Source organism: Penaeus monodon, chromosome 9 (genome assembly GCF_015228065.2).
Source record: "Penaeus monodon isolate SGIC_2016 chromosome 9, NSTDA_Pmon_1, whole genome shotgun sequence".
Lineage (NCBI taxonomy): Eukaryota > Metazoa > Arthropoda > Malacostraca > Decapoda > Penaeidae > Penaeus > Penaeus monodon.
The window spans coordinates 16,362,259-16,382,258 of NC_051394.1; the positions used below are offsets into that span (position 1 = coordinate 16,362,259).

A 20,000-nucleotide genomic window follows, 5' to 3' on the forward strand; every position below is an offset into this window, starting at 1 on the left:
ATGTTAGAGTGGACTCAAGATCAACGGCATATCTTTGAGGGTTCAGTACCGACCACTTTTTCCCTTAGCAGAAATTCACTGATATGCCTGCCTAGCCACTGGGGTGAACCAAGTAGCAAGTATGTCGGTAATATATAAGATGTATGAAAAAAAAAAAAAAAAAAAAAAAAAGGGATAAGGCAATGCAAAAGTTAAATTAAGAAATATGGAGCCAGTGTCAATGTAGCGCGGTGGTCAATGTTGGACGTCGGACTCAAAGTGCGAGGTCATATCGAGCGGTTAGTCACCGACCGCGTTGATTTCCCTTGCAAGAACTTCACCCATTGCTGCCTAGCCATGGGCCAAGCAGCTAAGTTAGTGTGGTCCCAACCGATAAAAAAGAGAGAATGATACCTAAAAGGAACACCGCACTCTACGTGGAAAATGGGACCACACGTCTATCCCAGAGCAACGTGGAAAACTCGATAGTACTGTAGCGGCCACGGTGGTCGATAACCTACCGTTAATGGTATTATAAAAATAATATATATAATGCATATAAATGATCATAATAATATAATGGTCATAAACATTAATAAGATATGATATTAAAGTATATATAATGTAATAATTTATATAGTTATATATATGACTAAGTATATAATGAAGATATATATATATATAGTATATATATATTATATATATATATATATATTATAATAATATATATATATAATAATATATATATATATATATATATTAATATATATATATATATTATATATAATATATATATATATATATAATGTATCATTTATATATAATAATAATAATTATATTATTATATATATATATATAATAAAATTATATTAATATATATATATAATATATTATATATATATATTATATATACATTATAATATATATTATATATATATATATAATTATATCTATTATATATATATATTATATATATATATATATATATTATTATATATATATTATATTATATGATTGTATTATATCAATTAATAGTTACAGTTAATCAGATACGAGTCAATCATACTCCACCATCTTACACTTTTCTTGATTTATATTGCAATTAGTATTGTTATTATAACACTGTAATAATATAAATTCATGATAATAATATAAGTTATAGATACTAAAAGCATTTAAGTATATATATCATATATATATATTTATTATATATTATATATAATATATATATATATATATACACACACACATACACACATACACTCTGAAACTCAAGGTATGGAAAAATCATGTAAGGGCATGTAGACAATTCATTGACTCCCTGGTGGTGGAGCACTTGGGAAGCCATCTGAGTGTAGATATATTTCACAAAAAAAAGTACTACAGCAAAAATCACATTTTCCCATCTGGTTGGGTTAATCCTTGGTTCTCTGAATTTCACAGACCTTCAGGAAAAATAAACTTTAAAAATAATCCTCTTTCTTCCTCGTCTCCCTCTTAGGCGGAACTAATGAAACACGGAGGGATAATGGCCTCAGTGTATGGATCATCTGCGCGGGATGACACAATGACCCTTGACCTCTCCCTGGAGATCAATAGAAAACTCCAAGCTGTCCTGGAGGACACGCTGCTCAAGAATATCACACTTAAGGTAGAGGGATGGACGCTTGTTTCTCTTCTTCTCTTTCTAATTATACATTTATTAATTGTTTATTTTGCATATTGGCTTTCTTTGTTTTTGTTGTTCTTTTGTTTAAGTATATATATATATATATATATATATATATATATATATATATATATATATATATATATATATATATATATATATATATTATATTTGCACACACGCAACACGCACACGCACACGCACACACACACACACACCACACACACACACACACACACACACACACACACACACACACACACACACACACACACACACACACACACACACACACACACACACACACACACACACACACACACATATATATGTACATACATATACATATTCATACACATATGCTTATGTACATATGGCTCCATTATCTTTTCCCTTATTTTCAGGAGAACCTCAATACCTTGGGTGATGAAATAGCCAAGATCTCCCTCCAAAACCAGCAGCTGGAAACTCGGAAATAGGAGAGTCGTTGCATCTTCTTCTTAGTGTGAGAGCAAGGCATAACTCACTATGTACTTAAGGAGAGTCTTATAGCTCTTCTGAGGGAGAGTAGACTCATATGAAGTGTCTTTCTTTTATTCTCTTTTTTCAATTATTTATTTTTTGTTTTGAAGTGCAAGATTGGTTCAGCAGGCCATAGCCCTGTGACTGGCTCTTGCCAGAAAGTCTCTCAAGCACTGCCGTTTGTGCATTCCTTGGTGTGTGTGTGTGCATGGGTTTCATGTGAATCATTGCTGGAGAAATAAGGCAGCCAAAGAGAGGAAAGCTTCTTGTGTTTTTTCTCAAAAGGTCAGTAAGTTTTGAAATATTACGAGTAAGAACTTATTGTTCAGTTGTTACAGATGTGCATTAAGCTATTTCAGTTTAATGTAAGGTACTGCAGAAAATTTGATGTGTTTTAACGAACAACTTATGATAAATCTACTCTTGATTTTAACAGCAGTTCTTGCATGGCATTTCCACTTCAGAGGAAAACAGTTTTAACTCATCTGATTCCCTTTGTTGCATATCTCAGCTCTTTTTCATACTTATAAGGCTTTGTTTTATTAAGGCCTGAACCCCCCTCCCCTCCTCCCTCTTGGTATGATGGAAAGTAACTTGATTACATTTCTCAAGTCCAAGATGCCACATCCTATTAATTTTGAAAGTTGCAAGATGAAAGCAGTTAGCATAGACATGTGTGTTTTGTGTGTTTGCAGTATGAAAGATATCTGATTTGAGGAAAATAAGAATTATCAGAGTTTATACCAACACTCCATGGTTTTTTCAACTCTGCTTATTTCTTGTGGGGAAACTGCAGCATTAGTGCAGAGAAACTAGTGATAATAAGAATACCATGAATCTTTGTGGTGCAGTAGGAGGTTATAATCTGTAAACAGTATTTATTCTGATTGCAAAACATAAATTACCATTTGAATAATCTGAAATTTTGCAGTTGATACCTGATTATTGTGATTAAGTGTGTCTCATGGAAATACTTGTATCTGTTATTAGGGTGAATGAAGACATTATAGGTAAAAAATATAGTGAGGTGTTCATTATTTTATTAAATATTATTTCTTTTATCTTTATTTTAAAAAGGAATTGTGGTAAGGAAAAGTCAAAATATGTTTAGTTGTATGCAATTGGTATGTGTTTTTGTGCTGTTTTATTGACTATTCTTTTTCATTTCTCCTTAGCCTTCCTCCTCGATTTCTTCCAATTCTTCATATTCTAAATCTCTTACTTTTTTTATGTGACTGCCTCATTTACATTCTGCTTTAAGGATATGAGTGCATAAAGATCAAATTAGCAGTATTGGTTTAGGCCTTAAATAGACTTATGGTTTGAGGAAGTGTCTTATCATAGAATATATTTTTTAAGAAGTTAAAATTGGGAAAAAAAAAGTAGTTCAGTGTTTCATTCCGTAGAGGAGGTACCATAATAAGATTATGTGATCTTATTGATGCACCAGTTTTATTCCAGTCAGAGCATTTTGATGTTGAGGTTACATCTTAGAGTAAAAATATTTGGAACATGGATATATTTCCTAATCATAGTAGTGGTAAGGCAGATAGGGCTAATGCCGCATATAATTCTTGTAATTCAACAGAATTATAAACATATCTAAATTGTTAGATAGATGTGGATCCAGTTAGTTATTGCAGTTTTTCTTTTTGTAATATATTAAAAAACTTTTTTTAGGTATGTGCGCATTTATCATAATTAGTAAAGTGAAGTTGAAGTTGTATTATATATCAGTGATCCAAATATACATTTCATAAAATCCTAGGACCCGATTCCTTTCTTGACTGTTACCTGTCTCTCATTATCATGTCTCTGAGTTTTGGCATCTGGTTGCTTATGGCTCAGAAACAGCCTTGAGTCTTTTGCTGCCTTCAGTACACTTGCATATCATTAGAAGTTTGTTGAGGTGCAATCTATGCTGATTTGCATGCAGTTTCAGTAGTCCCTCTTGTTTTGATGACTTGGGGAATGCTTCTTTTTCATGTTGCTGACTGATACATCAGTTTGCAGTAACGGACTAATGCAAATATTCTAAAAAACTAAAGTAGGCCTACTTTTCCCTCATCTTTCATGGATTTTTTTCTATATTACTAATATAAGGCATGTACTTGATACTGAGATAGCGTAATGGGTTTCAGGAAAAAATTAATTTTTATTGTGCATCATAATAAAGGGGATGTTTCAAGGGATAATCCACCAAACATGAAAGTATAAGTTCAGTATCTTGACTTCTTTCAAGACAATAATTAGAACAAGAGTCGGTATCAACATGTACAGAATATATATACATATACTTTATATTTCCCATATTTGCAATGAGGAATTTTATATACTTTCCCAGTAAAGAGAACAAATGGTATACGTGAAATAAACCCTATTTACAGGAAAGCCTTGTATTTAGCGCCTGACATCTTGAACTCTTTAGGGGACTGCATTTTCCTTCTTTCACTGCCCATGCAAAGACTTTGCCTCAGTAAGCCCTAAAAAAGGATATTGTTTTAGCTATTTTTGTTACAGGTAATAATATTTGCAAATGGATTTTTACATATTCAAAATCCAACTTGCCTCTGGTATTTCAAATTAAGTCTTCATGAAAATTCTTTTTCCATCTCTAAAGTATACTTTAAGTTCTTTATTTCTTTTGCTACTTAACCCATTTTTTTGTTTTGACAGAATCATGTAAGACCATTGTCATTTTTTAATTTCTATTGATAACAAACAGTAAGTGTTGTAAGGTTTCTCATCTCCAAAAATGCAGTAGACTATTCAGGTTGTTAATTCACATGGCTGGCACACATGGCTGGTCTCAGTGTAGGTTGTATTTCCTGGGGATCTGGCTATTGATTCATATTGATTCTGTGAATTCAATATAAAGTACAACATTTAATATGTTTCATGCAGTATAACTTTATTTGGATCATTATAATTTTTTTTTCTTTAATTCATAATCTTTAATTTTGGGATCCTATTGTTAAATATGCAATCAAAGGAAAAACAGTGATCCCTCTTTCCTTCAAGAAGACACCAAAAAGTAAATTAACTGAATCATAAGAATGAACAGTGACAGAATACTTTATCTCAGAAGCTGTTATCTTTTGTAATAAAAGAATAATACTTAGTATTGAAGATTACAAATTAGTAATAAAAAAGCTTAAATGTGTGAGATATATCCTTACATACCTGTTGTGCAATGATTCATTATAAATTAAATTCATTTTTTTAAATTAATAAGTTATTTTGTTTCAGCCAATGTGTATTCAGAAAATCCCAGTGAAAGTAATTATTAAGTTATTCACTGCAGTATTCAATGAATGCTGGCAAGAATACCCATTATTTTTAAAAGATGATACCTTATTTTGTATTTTATTGGTTGAAAGTACTAGTAATGTATTTTATTATGTACCATAAATGCTGTGTAGATTCTGAAAATTACTTCCTTCTTTGGGTGTGGTTAATTTTCAGAAAAAAGAAGATTAAAAAGATTAGTTGGGTTATACATCAGCCTACAAAAACTTGTCACATTGGGCACATTCCATTCCTGTCCAAAATGTAAATATTTCCCATCATTCATTTTGTCTTGTCTTCCAAAGGTAATGCACCAAGATGTAACTTACTTTTATCATGATTCTTAATTTAGTTTGTTTATTCTTTGTTATTTCTTTCTTTGTCATCTGTTTTGTCTTGTCTGTCCTGAAGGCTGTGATGTACTTATGTATTATCAACATAGGATTGGATGTTTGGGTTGATAAATAATTTCTCATTCTTTCTCAGTATGATAACAGATTTCCTTGTTGATCCATATAACAAGAGGAAATCTGATATGTGCTAGAACAAATTGTATTGATGAACAAATTTCCAAATTCATTCTCTTTTTCTGCATTGATTTCTTCCTTTCAATTCTGATTTATGATTTGAAGGAATAGCTTAGGTTTCACAAATCCAGGAATGGTTATGTACAGGCCTAACTCCTCAGTTAATATATACAGCACAGTGTATATTGTTTTGATCTTATTTCAGCTGGTCACTTCTGGAAACATTAAATCGCGTATTTTCCTCTGAATTTATAGCAACAGAAATCAGCTTTCTTTGTATGATCAAACAATTTGAAGGCTTAAGTATTTTATTAGTAGCAGGAAAATAGGGTTTTTCTTTTATAATCACATGTTAATAATCTCTGTGTCTGTTTGATTTGCAGAGGGAGTGCAAATTGAGTTCAAAAGCAAAATACAAAATTGAATTACATTTTTCCTCTTCCTTAAATATTGCTCTGTAAATTAGAAACCAAAATCTTTGGCCCCAGAGAACCTGTGTATATGAATGTAAAAATAATTTTAATAATGCTAAAGAAAAGCAAATAAAATATTTAAAGTGTACAGTGTTGTCTATGACTGCACAGTTGTTATAATAAAATAAATCCGTGTTTTAATATTTATTATTTTTTTTAATTACAATCCTTGAAATATCTCAATACCATAGGTACCTATTTACAGTAATACACAAAATTTATACCAATCCATCATTCACTCTATCACATTGTACATCTCATGTGAATAACTAATAACAACAACCAAAGATTAACATTTTTATAATATAAAAAAAATAAGACACATGAAAATAAGAGAAAATAAATAATATCTGAGTACACTTAATGCAAGTCCAGTTGATATATTACAAATGAGAAAGAGCAGCAACTTCTCAGTGGAGATTTCGGCTGTAATGTCCTATTCTCTCTATCTGTATTTTTGACAAATTCCTTCAACAAACTCATTATTTCATTGTCAAATTCTTGTGGGGTTTCCCGTACACCTGGAAAAACAAAAGATTAATCTGATGGTCAGTTGGTTCTGATTATTTTTTTGTCCAAATGATACAGTGCTTTTATAACTTTAATCTGCCGAGAGAGTAAAATACCAGAATCAAACACCTAAAAATTGTGCTTCTAGAACATGAAATTCAATTACTAAGAATTAGTGGTGCACAAAAATAGGAAACTAGTGTAAAATATATATAGCACATACCACACTTATTCATTAATTTACATCAGTGTAAACAAATCTCTTACCAGTTGCCCAGTAATATATTTCCCAGTCATTTGAAGGCAGGTTGATCAGACGATCATACATGGACAACTGTTCCTCATTCATCGTCTGTAAGTAACGATGGGCAAAGGAACTCAACAGTAATCCATTCTCAAGCATCCCTCGTTTCCTTGACTGGTACTGGAGCCTGAAATTATATAGAACATAATTAGTCAAAATTATACTTTAAAAAACAAATAAATAATATAATGGGGGGAAATAATTATACGTTCTACATAAGGATATCATACAAGAACAGTTTGTGAAAAGAAGATCACCCCAGCCACACCTCCAATGCCATCTTGCTACTAAATATTGTGATGAGCTTATTAAAAGAGTTGCCTGCTAGTATGAAGACTTTATTCCTACAAGCCTTGATCAACAAATTGGCAAAATCATTACCCAATGGCAACCCAAATGCCCTGCCAAGCATTGGTCTCCATCCTCCAGAGGCAAATGAGCATTTCACCTGTACAAAGTCCCTGAGATAAAGTTTCTTATCACACTTGGGCAGAAACCCCTTACTTATGAGCCTTTTTTTTTCTTTATGAAGAAGCTCAATGCAATAGAGACAGTGTTATGAGATTGACATCATATTATATATATATATATACATATTATATATATATATATATATATATGACTCAAGTAACTTGGTCCTAATTAAATTCCTTGGTAATGATGATGACTGACAATTTCAAGTTAACTGAAGAGGAAAAATGAATGGTTTTGAAGTGTCTAATACCTCTAATATTTTGTTTTCCTGCCACCAATTTAGCAGACAGAGGCAAGTCTACATAGCATGGATGCACACACAATTAACTGGCATCCATCTGCAGAGGGCAGTCGCTCCCATGCTATAACTGCTTGGGCAATGATGAAATGACAATTGCGGATATGATCTTTGGGGAAGTCTGCCCATGGCTGCCCAGACATTCTCAATGGGATTGAGATCTGATTATTTGGATGAATGTGGCAGCAGCGTAATCTCGGGATACTGCCAAAACCACGCCTGGGACTGTTATCCTGGACAAGGCAAAATGACTAAGTCTACTGTGCCCAACACCAGTCAACTCCCTGACCCCACTGCTGTGCATCCACCCAAATAGACCAGTGATTTCAGACAGTCTGCATGGTGCAGTGTCATAGTATGTCTTGCTGGATGTTACCAGCAGAACAGAAGGGGTTTGCATCCCTTGCAGCAGTTATGGCCAGTTTCAAAAAATAATGAAAATGAATAACTAGTGTCACTGGATCCACAGGGACATGGATGGCTTCAAGATATCTAGTCTTCTTGATAGTCCCTCAAAATAAAGTTTAATTATGGTGCTACAAATGGTCTGCGAGGTCTCCATTGCCAATATTGCCATGATACAAGGCCCAAGTCATATCACTTCAGAAACACTATTCAAACACTTTTATGAAGCCTCATTTATTCTGCTTTGAAACCAACAATTACCAACCTTTCCAGATCAACTCTTAGCAATTGTTTGTTTCCCCTACTCCTGAGTAAAGATTGCTAAAATTCTAGTCATGAAGAAAGCTACTTTACTCTCAGTTCACAGTCATTCTGCTCGAGATAACACCAAAGTCTGCATCAGACTCCGGCAGATTCTATCCAAACCACAAATTTCCCTTATTTTATTAAACATGATTGATTACAGAGTTAGGCATGCCTGGCCTCAATACTCCAATATGATGCAATCGAAATTTGAATGGAAAGCTAATACTGTCCAAACTATTTTCAGCTTCCATGTGTGGACCACTGATGCTATTAACTTCACAGAATCAACACTTGCTGCATCTTTTATATTGACAAATATGCAGGGCCTAAAAACATGTCTACAATAATATAATTAATAGCTCATTACTTGAAATTCTCCATCCCCATCATGGTGCTTTTCCACTAACAATCTACTATGGTGCCTCTTCTAATCCTCATTTCATATCACCACTGCAAAATGTTGTAAGATATCCAAGTCATAATCTTACCCATTAACTACTTTACTGCATGAAAACTACATTTTATCAATAAAATGGCACTGTTCAGGGACCAGCATTAATTGAATACATTGATTTTAATATAGACACTGGTTTTGTCTTTGATAAGATTAAGGATTTAAGTTTTTTTACCGTCCAGATGTTATATAAATAAAGTAAGCACAATGGCATGCCCTTCAAACATGTAAAGCTGATGTATGACTTATAGACCTCTACACAAATAGAAGCACAGCCAGTTTGGATGGATGCTTTGGCATATATACTGTTCTTTAAATTAAGTTTATCAAATCGCATCAATATCTGCCAATTTCAACCAATTCAATCTGCCACTGACATATAATAAAGTCAATCAAACAATTTCAATCTCCCTTTGGCAATTTTTTCAACCTATTATAGTCTGCTCAAGTTGGACATATGGAATGCCACACTCCCTTTCATTAGTGCCATAGACAAACATATTATTGTACTGCACACCATCCTCTGTTCCTTGGATCTGAGTGCCTTATAGTGTAAATGAGGTCCAAAATCCAGCATTAGCCTTCCTGAACTCATGATCATGATGATGTGATCATCACACATTATGCAAAAAATTGGCTTGAGGGGTGGGTGACATGATCACAATGTTTTGGAAAAATATGGCTTAGGGCCTGGGTGATGAGCTTGCCACCATGAGAATTTCAGCAGAAGGCAGGGGTGATAGAAATGACTCACCACAAGCACATTAAGCTCTTAGAGTGGTTGAACTCAGTGGGCCTTTAGGAAGGGGTTCTTGCATTATTCCTATGAGTAAACAAGTGTGGAATGTCCCATTCATGAGCTATTACTGGAAGAGCACCAGCTCCAGGAATACACTATTTCATGCTCAGGATTCTATTCCTGTCCATTGTGACCTGCAGCACTGGTTGTATTACGGACAACTTATTATTACAAAAAAGTAAAATAAATAAAAATGACAAATAATTTTTTTTATTTTTTTTTTTATCATCATTCCACAAAGTTATGAACTACCTAGAGAGATGATATGGAATCCATATAATGAATACAATTTATTACCATCTGCATAGCTATACTATATCAAATGCCAAATAAAGACATTGGAATTGGCACAAAAGTAAAAAACACTTATGCAGAAAAGGTATTAACAACATTCTCAAGAAGAGGCAAGGAGTCTTGACACTGCCCATGGGTGTTCATGTGGACCCAGCCTACAAGCCACACAACCACAAGAATAGCCACTTAACCCTTTCCCAACAGGTAGTATTCATAGTGGCTCGGGCTTCACTGCCGGGGGCTTATATCATCGCCCTAGCATGCGCGACCACTTATGTCAAATACTAGCATCCCATGCCATTTCTTCGTAATACTACGAAGATATGTTGTATTTTCAGTTTTCATTATTTTTTAAAGTCTCTACTTGCCAAACTTCCAGATAAATCGAGACTGAAGGGTATTTTTGTTCTTGTATAGACTCCATAGTTGATCATTATTCAGTCTATAGTCTCAATAAAATAAGCAGTGTGCGGCATCTTGGAGTTGAAATAGTTTTTTTTTTTTTTTTTTTTTTTTTTTTTTGTTGCATAGTAAAAATGACAGTGTTAAAAACAACTTCATCACACTTTCAGTGGCAGAAAAATAATACTATGCCACCTGTCAGGAATGGGTTAAGTTAGCCTAATGCCCCGATTTTGGGCCAACTGTGGGCAGTGAAACAGTGCCTCCATGTTACCTAGATCCAATGGGTTAAAAAAGGAACATCTCATAGTTTACAGCACATCACAACAAAAGAGCAGTTTACACCTTCAGTTATTTTTGTAATACACATATTTCTCTACACAATCACGAATGTGTCTATGAATTAAATATGAAAGATAAGATGCTATTCTTATAAAATAGAGTGAGAATAAGCAAGATGTTAGACGAAACATGTCTATACCACTTTTCAGCCATCATTCATTTTTGAAAGTGTGAGTTCAAGAATAAGTTACAGCTTATAAGATGAAAGATATCATGATTACCCTACACACTGCAAAAATAAAGAAAAAACAGTGACAAAGCCATGGTAGTTTACTTAATGAATTTGCAACTCTGATTATGATCACTGCTCTACAACCAAAGGATTAATGCAGTGGCAGGAGACTGTGGTGCTATTGCAGAAAAAAAATTCCAGCAATGATTTTACTTTCCAGTCACACACACTGGTATAAATATGATTAACAGTGCATGAGAAAAGTAATTATGAACTGATAAAATTGCTCAAATTATGTCAATTTTGTTTATAACTGAATGTATTACAGCCCTGACAGTTTGCCCACTACCGATGTTTCAACAAAGAATAGCAAATGAGACTATAATCTTAACTTTCTAATCCTATCTGTCAATATGGCTATCATTAACAATGTATGAGAATATATTTCTGGTTGATGAAACTGTAAATTTGTGAAGAAGGAACATTATTAGTCAAGTTAAGAGTCAAATACTAATATTAATTATCAATCATGATGGTTTGGTCTTCTAAATGTCCAAATTAATTGCACTACTGTAGCCATTTGTTCTAATTTCAACCTCCCACAGACTAATTCTACAACAAATTCCAATAAATCTCGCCATAGCTAAATTCCCTAATTTCAGCTTACCACTGGCAAACCAATGTAAAAATTTCAGCAGTTTTCCCAGTTTTAACCCACTAGTCCTTAAGTTTCCAACCACACAGCCTACCTGGCCTTCTTCAGGTGAATGGGCTCTCCGACCTTCTCCTCATAAGGTGGAATTGTTGGCTCCTGGATGTGAGTTGGCTCGTGAAGCTCCCCATCCCCGCTGCTGTAATGACGGCCAACCTGAGAAGGAGATCGTGAGTTTTAAGAAGAGTTTTGAGGGAGAAAGGGAGGGAAGGAGGGAGAAAGGGTGGAAAGAAGGAGAAGGATATGGGAGAGGGGAAAGGGCAGGAGAAGAAAGGGTGGGAAAGAGAGAGAGAGAGAGAGAGGGAGTGGGAATAGGAGGGGAGGAGAGGGGGTAGAGGAAGGAAGGGGAGAAAAGGTGGGAATAGCAAGAGAGAAAATGAGAGTGAGAGTGAGAGTGAGAATGAGAGTGAGAACGAGAGAGAGAGAGAGAGAGAGAGAGAGAGAGAGAGAGAGAGAGAGAGAGAGAGAGAGAGAGAGAGAGAGAGAGAGAGAGAATGATTGCGTGAGTGGGGAAGAAAAAAAAAAAGGGGGGGAAGGAAGTGCTCATGATTTATATTCACTAATTTTGCTAGGATGAGTGTATACAAAATTGCACATTGCTTATACTAAGAATTTGGTGTTAGCAGATTACATCTGACACATAGTGTTTACATATAGTAGTTCTACTCCAGAGAATTCAAATAAGTTGATAATACAGGCAGTAAAGAGAGCAGCGTCAAGCACCTGCTTTGACCTCCACACCTGCAGGCACTCAGATGGCAAGCCCACAAACCTCTGCCAAATGAACTATGCCAAGAATTATACAGCAAATACAGAACCAATCTAAGCTCCATCATGTCAGAAGATTTGCTTGCCTTTGTCAGAACACTAAGTGTCATGTTGGGCATTACCTGACACTCTGCCAGCTTTCGTGGGATCCTGATACAAATCCCTACTCCCCAAGTTATACTCTAATTAATTTCTGTGGATGATTTCTAACCAGAGACAGCATAGGGTTTGCATGTACGGAAGCTGTATTTGTAACAGCAATATACAGATTTTGTTATAGAAATACCACTGTTAGTGCTGTATTTTTTCATTAGATGTGAAGGCTCCAGGGGTGGCTGGGGTGATAGGGACATAAGGCTGTATTATTTAACATCCCCAAGGGGTGGGCTTTCCCCAGAGCCAGCTTCCCCTCCTCTCTTCTGTATTATTAAAGTTTTGTGGGTGTTGCTTGTGCCACAGGCCTCCCTCATGGTACTGGAACAAATGCTGGACAGCAAGGAGTACCCTGCACCAAGCCCCGCAAAATGATCATTTAAAATATACTCATATGAATATGAGCATTTTATATAAAAATTATTTTTATATGCTATTTAAAATATATCATACAGCTGTTGTTTTTTCTTTATGATGTAAATAAAATTATATGGTTAGTTTTTAAAGACTAATGTTGCACCATTTTGGGAGTTTTTGCTATGTATTATTACAATGTCAAAAATACAATAATTACTATATATTAGTGACTCATCTCCATATAATTATTCAGAAGAACTTTTATTTTGTTCTTAAAATATCTACATATTCATATATGAGTGTATGTATGTCCAAAAGTATTCTTGGATCAGAGATTCAAAATTACTTTCATTGCATTTTGTTAATTTAAACTTTCTTCTATCACATAAGCTTTATATATCCACTCTCATGCACCACAATTGATTGAGTGTATTAACATGAATATAATGATGCTTGTGTTATGGATGAAAGTTTAGATTCACAAAACATTTTATGAATGCTCATGCTTTCATACATATATAGGATTTATACAATAAATATATATAAATACCCATTTCTAGCTGTAAATGTGTGTTTCAGGGAGGTTTGAGGTAAAATATATCCAGCCTTTATAAAGAATAAGATTAGCATCATTTAGTTATATTACATTTAGATGAATTAAAATACCAAGGTTGGAGAGTTAACAAGAGTCTGATAAGAAATATACAATCCTGCCTGATTTTTAATGATGAACATATTGCTCATATTGGTAACTCTGAACTCTCAAATGTTTTGAGAGAGATTGTGAAATATGACAGTTTAAATGACAGTTGATATTCTGATAGTTGGGTTTGACACAATCTTTCCAGAAAAAATGACTATGAACATGGCTGCAAATTATAAATAAGCCAGCATATGGTGTACAAGCTGCAGCACATAAGATGCATAAGCGTACCAACCAGTCCCACAGAATTCACCGGGGAATTTGCTTGCCTGAGCAGTTTGCGAGTGCGAGGCTGTTAGTCCCAGATGGGTGTGGTTACTTCATTATAACTTCACTGTTGTTTTTTCCGATTGAAAAAACAATAGACTGATGAATATTACAATGTGAATTAAACAAGGAATAATAATTGCAAGTTTTGATAGCTGTGCAAAACTAAAAACTTACCCTCAAAAAAAAAAAAAAAAAGGCAAGGTTGGATGGCTGTGCAGAACAAATGTACTAACATATAAAGGCCCATTCAGTGATATGGTAAATATTTTGTAAACTTCGCACAACCAATCATGATACTGGTTACTAGCATTTGCTGCTGAGGTTAATCTTTAAGGTATGGTCACATAAATGTTGGGTATACTGAAGTTGATATTCTTGTACAGGACGGAAAGATACAGTTGTTGGTATATGAAATAATCTGCAGACATGAACAATAACAATGAAGGAAAAAGATCACGGAAAGCAGGCTCGCAGGCTAAGTCCACTTGATGCACCAATGTTTCAGCTGTTATTTTGCAATGCATACCAAGGTGAAGACAATGTTTCCAAAGGGTATTAGGGGGCTGAGCCCCCCCCATCAACCCTCCACTGGAGCAGTGCCGGAAGGTCATACCCAGTCAAGGCAATTAAATTATTGAATAAATTTTGTGACAAGGGGTTGGGGACTTGGTCTCCGGCGCATGCATCCATGCTGTAAAGAATTATCCCTGCAGAAACCCCCTCAGCCCAAATTAACAATGATACCTAGTAAACTAATAATCAAATTACACAACCTTTACATAGTACGAATTTTAAAATAATCAGTATTACCTATCACTAATGCGAACTTTAAAATCATCTTGGGTGACATATCCCCTTGTATAAGTTTCCATGCACACACTTCCAACGCGCAAGCAGACCCAAATCCCTCCCGAAGCACACGGCCCCAATACGCAAGCCAGTGCCTCCGCTTGCAGCAAAACCTCCCTCAGGATTCCCCCTTCCTCACCAGCGCAGCTCTTGTTTCACTCCTGCAGAGGATTCCCCACAGCCGCTGAGCACCAAGTCTTCCCGGGAGAGCCATGACTTCTGTGGGGAGTGGCCGGAGAAGAGGGAGTGAGGTGGCGAGCTTTTAAGAGGATATGTAACGTGTATGTTGGGAGCGATATGTAACTCCCTGGCGGCTTTCCAGCGTGACGTAAGCGACGTCACTGTTATATAATGGTGTGTGATTTAGATGTTTTGCGAATTTTCTTGGATAGATTTAATTTTTTTCCTAGATTTAAGTGGGTATTTGGGATGGTTAGGTAGTTTCTGTGAGATTATATTAGTAGATATGTTTTTTTTCGTCTTGTTTTGGTTATGTCATTCTTAGTGTGTTCTACATGCATGTATTAAGGGTCGGCATTTTCATATATTGCTTATATAATACACCTTAAAACTATTACTACCTGCTTGTTATGTCCTGCCAAAAACAATAATCATCTGAAATTTGTTGTTTCATTTCATAGAAGTTTCTTATTCTTAGCTCATGGCGTCAGTGGAATCTACGAACGATTATTACATTCCTTTACATTGCACGCTGCAAGGAAATTTCCTTTAGGATTTAACAAGTCAGATTATAACACACGCTCAGACACACAGACATGCACACATAAATACACACACACACACACACACACACACACACACACACACACACACACACACACACACACACACACACACACACACACACACACACACACACACACACACACACACACACACACACACACACACACACACACACACACACACACACACATATATATATATATGTATATATGTATATATATGTATATATATGTATATACATACATACATACATACATACATACGTACATACACATATATATACACATACATATATATATATGCATACATACATACACACATACCTATGTCCATACATGCATGCATGTATATATACATACATACAAACATATATACATACAGATATACATATGTACATACACATATATGTATACACAAATACATGTGTATATATGTATGTACGTATACATATATATATATATATATATACATATATATATATATATATATATATATATATATATATATATATATATATATATATGTGTGTGTGTGTGTGTGTGTGTGTGTGTGTGTGTGCGTATGGGGTGGGGTTGTCAGTGTATATGTATGTATATATAAATATGATTACATACATTCATATGTACATACATACGTACATGCACATATACATATACATATATATGTATATGAATAAATAAATGTATATATATATAGATAGATAGATGGAAGACAGATATATATATAGATATGTGCATCTATATACATATATATATATATATATATATATATATATATATATATATATATATATATATATATGCTTGTATATGCTCATATATATGTATATGTATATATATTTATTCATAAGTATATATACTATTTGCACACACACACACACACACACACACACACACACACACACACACACACACACACACACACACACACACACACACACACACACACACACACACACACTCACAGTCACAGTAACTCACACACACACACACACACACACACACACACACACACACACACACACACACACTCCTTCTCTCTCTCTCTCTCTCTCTCTCTCTCTCTCACTCTCTCTCGTAACATGTACATTTCTACCGAGTTTTGCACATACACATTCGCACAAACACAGACACTGAGAGAGGGAGAAAATATCAGTTGTGTGGTAATGAAACACCAGAAAGAATCATTAGCTTTTATTTATATACAGAAATTAGCCTTTTTGTCAACACAGAAAGCAAGAGAAAAATCGAGTTTAAATCCGCTAAATTTTAGCTTGATTTCAGCAGTTCTTTCCAGTCCGGATAAATGCGCGTTTTCATCCGATCACAGAATGCACTCAGGTTCGGATACATTTCTGCAAAATGATAATCAATAACAATAATAATAATAATAATGAAATACCAATAACAACAATAATACCAATAACAACAATAATACCAATAACAACAATAATACCAATAACAAAGATAATGATCATGGTAATGATAATGGTGATGATAATGATAAAGATAATGATGATAATGTAATAATGATAATGGTAATAATAACAATATTTATAAAAAGGATAACAACATATTGTTGAGATCAAAAAATATAATGCTACTATTGCCAATGAAGTTTTCAATAATACGTTAATTATTTATATATCCTACTACTGAGTGTCATGGGATGATGTGAATTACAATAAAAAACTATCTTTATGTCACATTCAGGTTGATCGCCTATTTTTGACTATCTTTCTCTCTCTCATATGAATAAGAAATACTGAATGCAAATGAATCAGTGATTGAAATACCCTCACCTGTGACGAGCGCCTCGTACTTTGACCCCGGGGCGTTCCACCTCAGCTGCGCCAGCTGGCCGAAGATGGCGCAGTCGGCACTCGAAGGTCGATCTCCGCCGAAGAAGGGCGCCTCGCCTGAAGGAACGACAAAAACAGTTGGATTACTCTGTCGTGTCCTTTTAAGCGATATTAGGGAGTCTTTACAACATTTTTTTTATTAACCCTTTCCGTTTCATTTCTTAACCCCCTTCTTCGCATCTCTTTCCTCCTCGCTTCCTCTTCCTACCTTTTTTAGTCTTTCCCTTCCCTTACTCACCAAGCACTCCAGACAGAGTCGCACACGCTTTTTTGCAGATACGGAAGATCTCCTCAGGCGTGTGTTTTCCAATGCCGTGTTCTCTCGCCCTCGCTCTTATCCCCCTCTTCATGAACGCTGGGAAGAAGCGAGACATGAGAGGAGAGAAGGACTGAGATTTCATGAACGATTCGCAGCCGTCGATCCAGTAACGCCATGTGATAACGCACCTGATGATGAAACGGGAGGAAATGGGATTAATGCTTTAATAAATAATCAATACTTTAATAATCATTAAATAGAATCTCCATCACTGTTAGGAAAGTCATGAGTATGATAATCTTTGATTAGAATTACTATCACCATTAAGGACATCATTAAGAATATGATAATCACTTGATTAGCATCTTTATCGTCAGTACGAACGTCATTAACAATATGATAATCATTAGAATCGCCATCGCCTTTGCGAACTTCATTAATAATGGTGTGGATGCACAATTATTAATGGATGCAAGTATCATTGATCGTTAGTTTTGTTCCCAATGGGAGGCCGTTAGACCAAAGAATCTTTCGGGCTTCACCTGTAGGGGCGAGGCATCGACGAGAGAGAAAGAAGACTGATAACCAACGATCAGTAATACTAACCAGAAGAGGTGTTCGTCAGCCAGGACCCTGACGGCCTCGAGCGTGGCCGCCTTCTGAGGGTCGAGGTGGCTGTCGAGGTCGACGTCGAACTCGCTGGCGAGCCTCTCGAGGATGAACTCAGAGTCGCCGAGGTCCTCGCCGTTGAGGGTGATCCATGGACATTTGCCCTTCGGCCCGAACGGTGATTCCGTGTCCACCTGTCAGAAATCGCCAGAGACATTGTTTTTTCTTCCTTTGCCAATATTGTACAAACTATATTCTAACTATACCTTTATATACAAATTTAATCTATCTACAAAAATGTACCATGTATAGATTAGGTTCATACTGTTGTGAATGTAAACAACAAATCTATCAGTAAAACTTCAACCTCGTCATTCGGAATAACTCGATAAGATTATTTGATAAGCGTTGCTGTTATCTAAATATGAATAGGGTGAGCACAAGGGTCTATATAGTACAGCGTAACGATATCTTACACACACAGCAATAGAAACACTGTATGTCTACTTACAACAAATGACATTATATTAATACATAGTAGTTTTCATTCTTCTTCTGATTATTAACCTGATATTGACTACGGCAAAACTATTACCTTTATTCATACAGAATAAACATGGAATCTTTTGATGTCTAAATATCCTTGGTAAATTGTTATTTATATTCAGACGTTTCATGGTTCACCTACACTATTACCACTGGCAATGAAGGAAAAAAAAAGAAACTAAAGACCAATGATGTCCTCTTATGTACAATATAAAGATGTGAGATTACTTTCCAGAGTACTCCTATCCTGGTTATAATAAACGACAAAAAGTAATTTCTGATATGATACCCTTAATGGAAAATAGATGAAAATACAGCAAAAAATCACTCACCTCATACTTAATGTTTGTAAGTCTCAGGAAAGTCTCCACCTTCAAAGCAAATGGACTAAGATTTGGGCAGAATTTTCCTCGTTGGAACTGGTGAAGAAGAACCACGTTGTGACCCACACTATCCCAGGCTTTCCTGGAATCATAGGTCACTACTGTCGTTATGTGGACAATCATAAACTTTTTTCTTCATTTTCTTTAACCCCTCCCCTCGATCCTGCACCCTATTTCGAGTTTAACCTGCCTTTAGCATGATAAACACTCCTCGCCCTTACGGCCTCATTACAAGTCAAGTTGCAGCATCTTCGCAGGCCTAACCTTGACATCCTTTACGGCAGGGTACAAAATATGGCCCATGAAGTGGTGTTTTCTGGCTTGCTACATTTCACAAAATGAAGTTTAAAATATAATATAAGTAAAACAATAATGTATAAGTAAAATAATAATGTATATGAAATAATAAAATCATGTAATTGACAATATAGAAAAATTAACTTTTTCATATGAGATACACAGGACTAAACACTACTGATTAGTGATTAACAGTTGTAACCACATACTACACTGCAAGAAAGATTCCATTCACCTCATTAATTAAGAACCTTCATGGTGGCAGCAG

At 35.0% G+C, this 20,000-nt stretch overlaps 3 protein-coding genes across 4 annotated transcripts in view; 1 reads left to right on the forward strand and 2 right to left on the reverse strand.

Annotated features, from left to right (window-relative positions):
* Positions 1–6,605, forward strand: part of LOC119576984 (coiled-coil domain-containing protein 186-like) — a 26,170-nt gene extending 19,565 nt beyond the window's left edge. Inside the window, 2 exon segments of the mRNA XM_037924655.1 lie at positions 1,481–1,630; positions 2,053–6,605. Of these exon segments, the coding sequence (XP_037780583.1) occupies positions 1,481–1,630; positions 2,053–2,127 (225 nt within the window). The 3' untranslated portion in view covers positions 2,128–6,605.
* LOC119576985 (succinate dehydrogenase assembly factor 2, mitochondrial-like) lies at positions 6,590–15,371 on the reverse strand. Its single transcript, XM_037924656.1, has 4 exons — positions 15,170–15,371; positions 11,968–12,086; positions 7,236–7,399; positions 6,590–6,979 (listed from the first exon to the last, which is right to left on the reverse strand). Exons 1-4 carry the CDS (start codon positions 15,242–15,244, stop codon positions 6,819–6,821), a joined length of 519 nt encoding a protein of 172 aa, XP_037780584.1. The 5' UTR covers positions 15,245–15,371; the 3' UTR covers positions 6,590–6,818.
* A 1,584-nt stretch (positions 15,372–16,955) lies between these two features.
* Positions 16,956–20,000, reverse strand: part of LOC119576986 (failed axon connections homolog) — a 4,789-nt gene continuing 1,744 nt past the window's right edge. For both annotated transcript variants that reach the window (XM_037924657.1, XM_037924658.1), the window contains exons 3-7: positions 19,385–19,517; positions 18,504–18,700; positions 17,877–18,085; positions 17,579–17,695; positions 16,956–17,131 (exon numbers count right to left, since the gene is read on the reverse strand). In XM_037924657.1, the coding sequence (XP_037780585.1) occupies positions 17,046–17,131; positions 17,579–17,695; positions 17,877–18,085; positions 18,504–18,700; positions 19,385–19,517 (742 nt within the window). In that variant the 3' untranslated portion in view covers positions 16,956–17,045. The remainder of the gene's footprint in view (positions 17,132–17,578; positions 17,696–17,876; positions 18,086–18,503; positions 18,701–19,384; positions 19,518–20,000) is intronic.

Coding starts and splice junctions, on each gene's coding strand:
- LOC119576985 (XM_037924656.1), bottom strand. CDS start 15,244: ATGGCTCTCCCGGGAAGACTTGGTGCTCAGCGGCTGTGGGGAATCCTC. Junction 7,400..11,967: donor ATTCACCTGAAGAAGGCCAG/GTAGGCTGTGTG, acceptor ATATAATTTCAG/GCTCCAGTACCAGTCAAGGA. Junction 6,980..7,235: donor AATATATTACTGGGCAACTG/GTAAGAGATTTG, acceptor TTGTTTTTCCAG/GTGTACGGGAAACCCCACAA.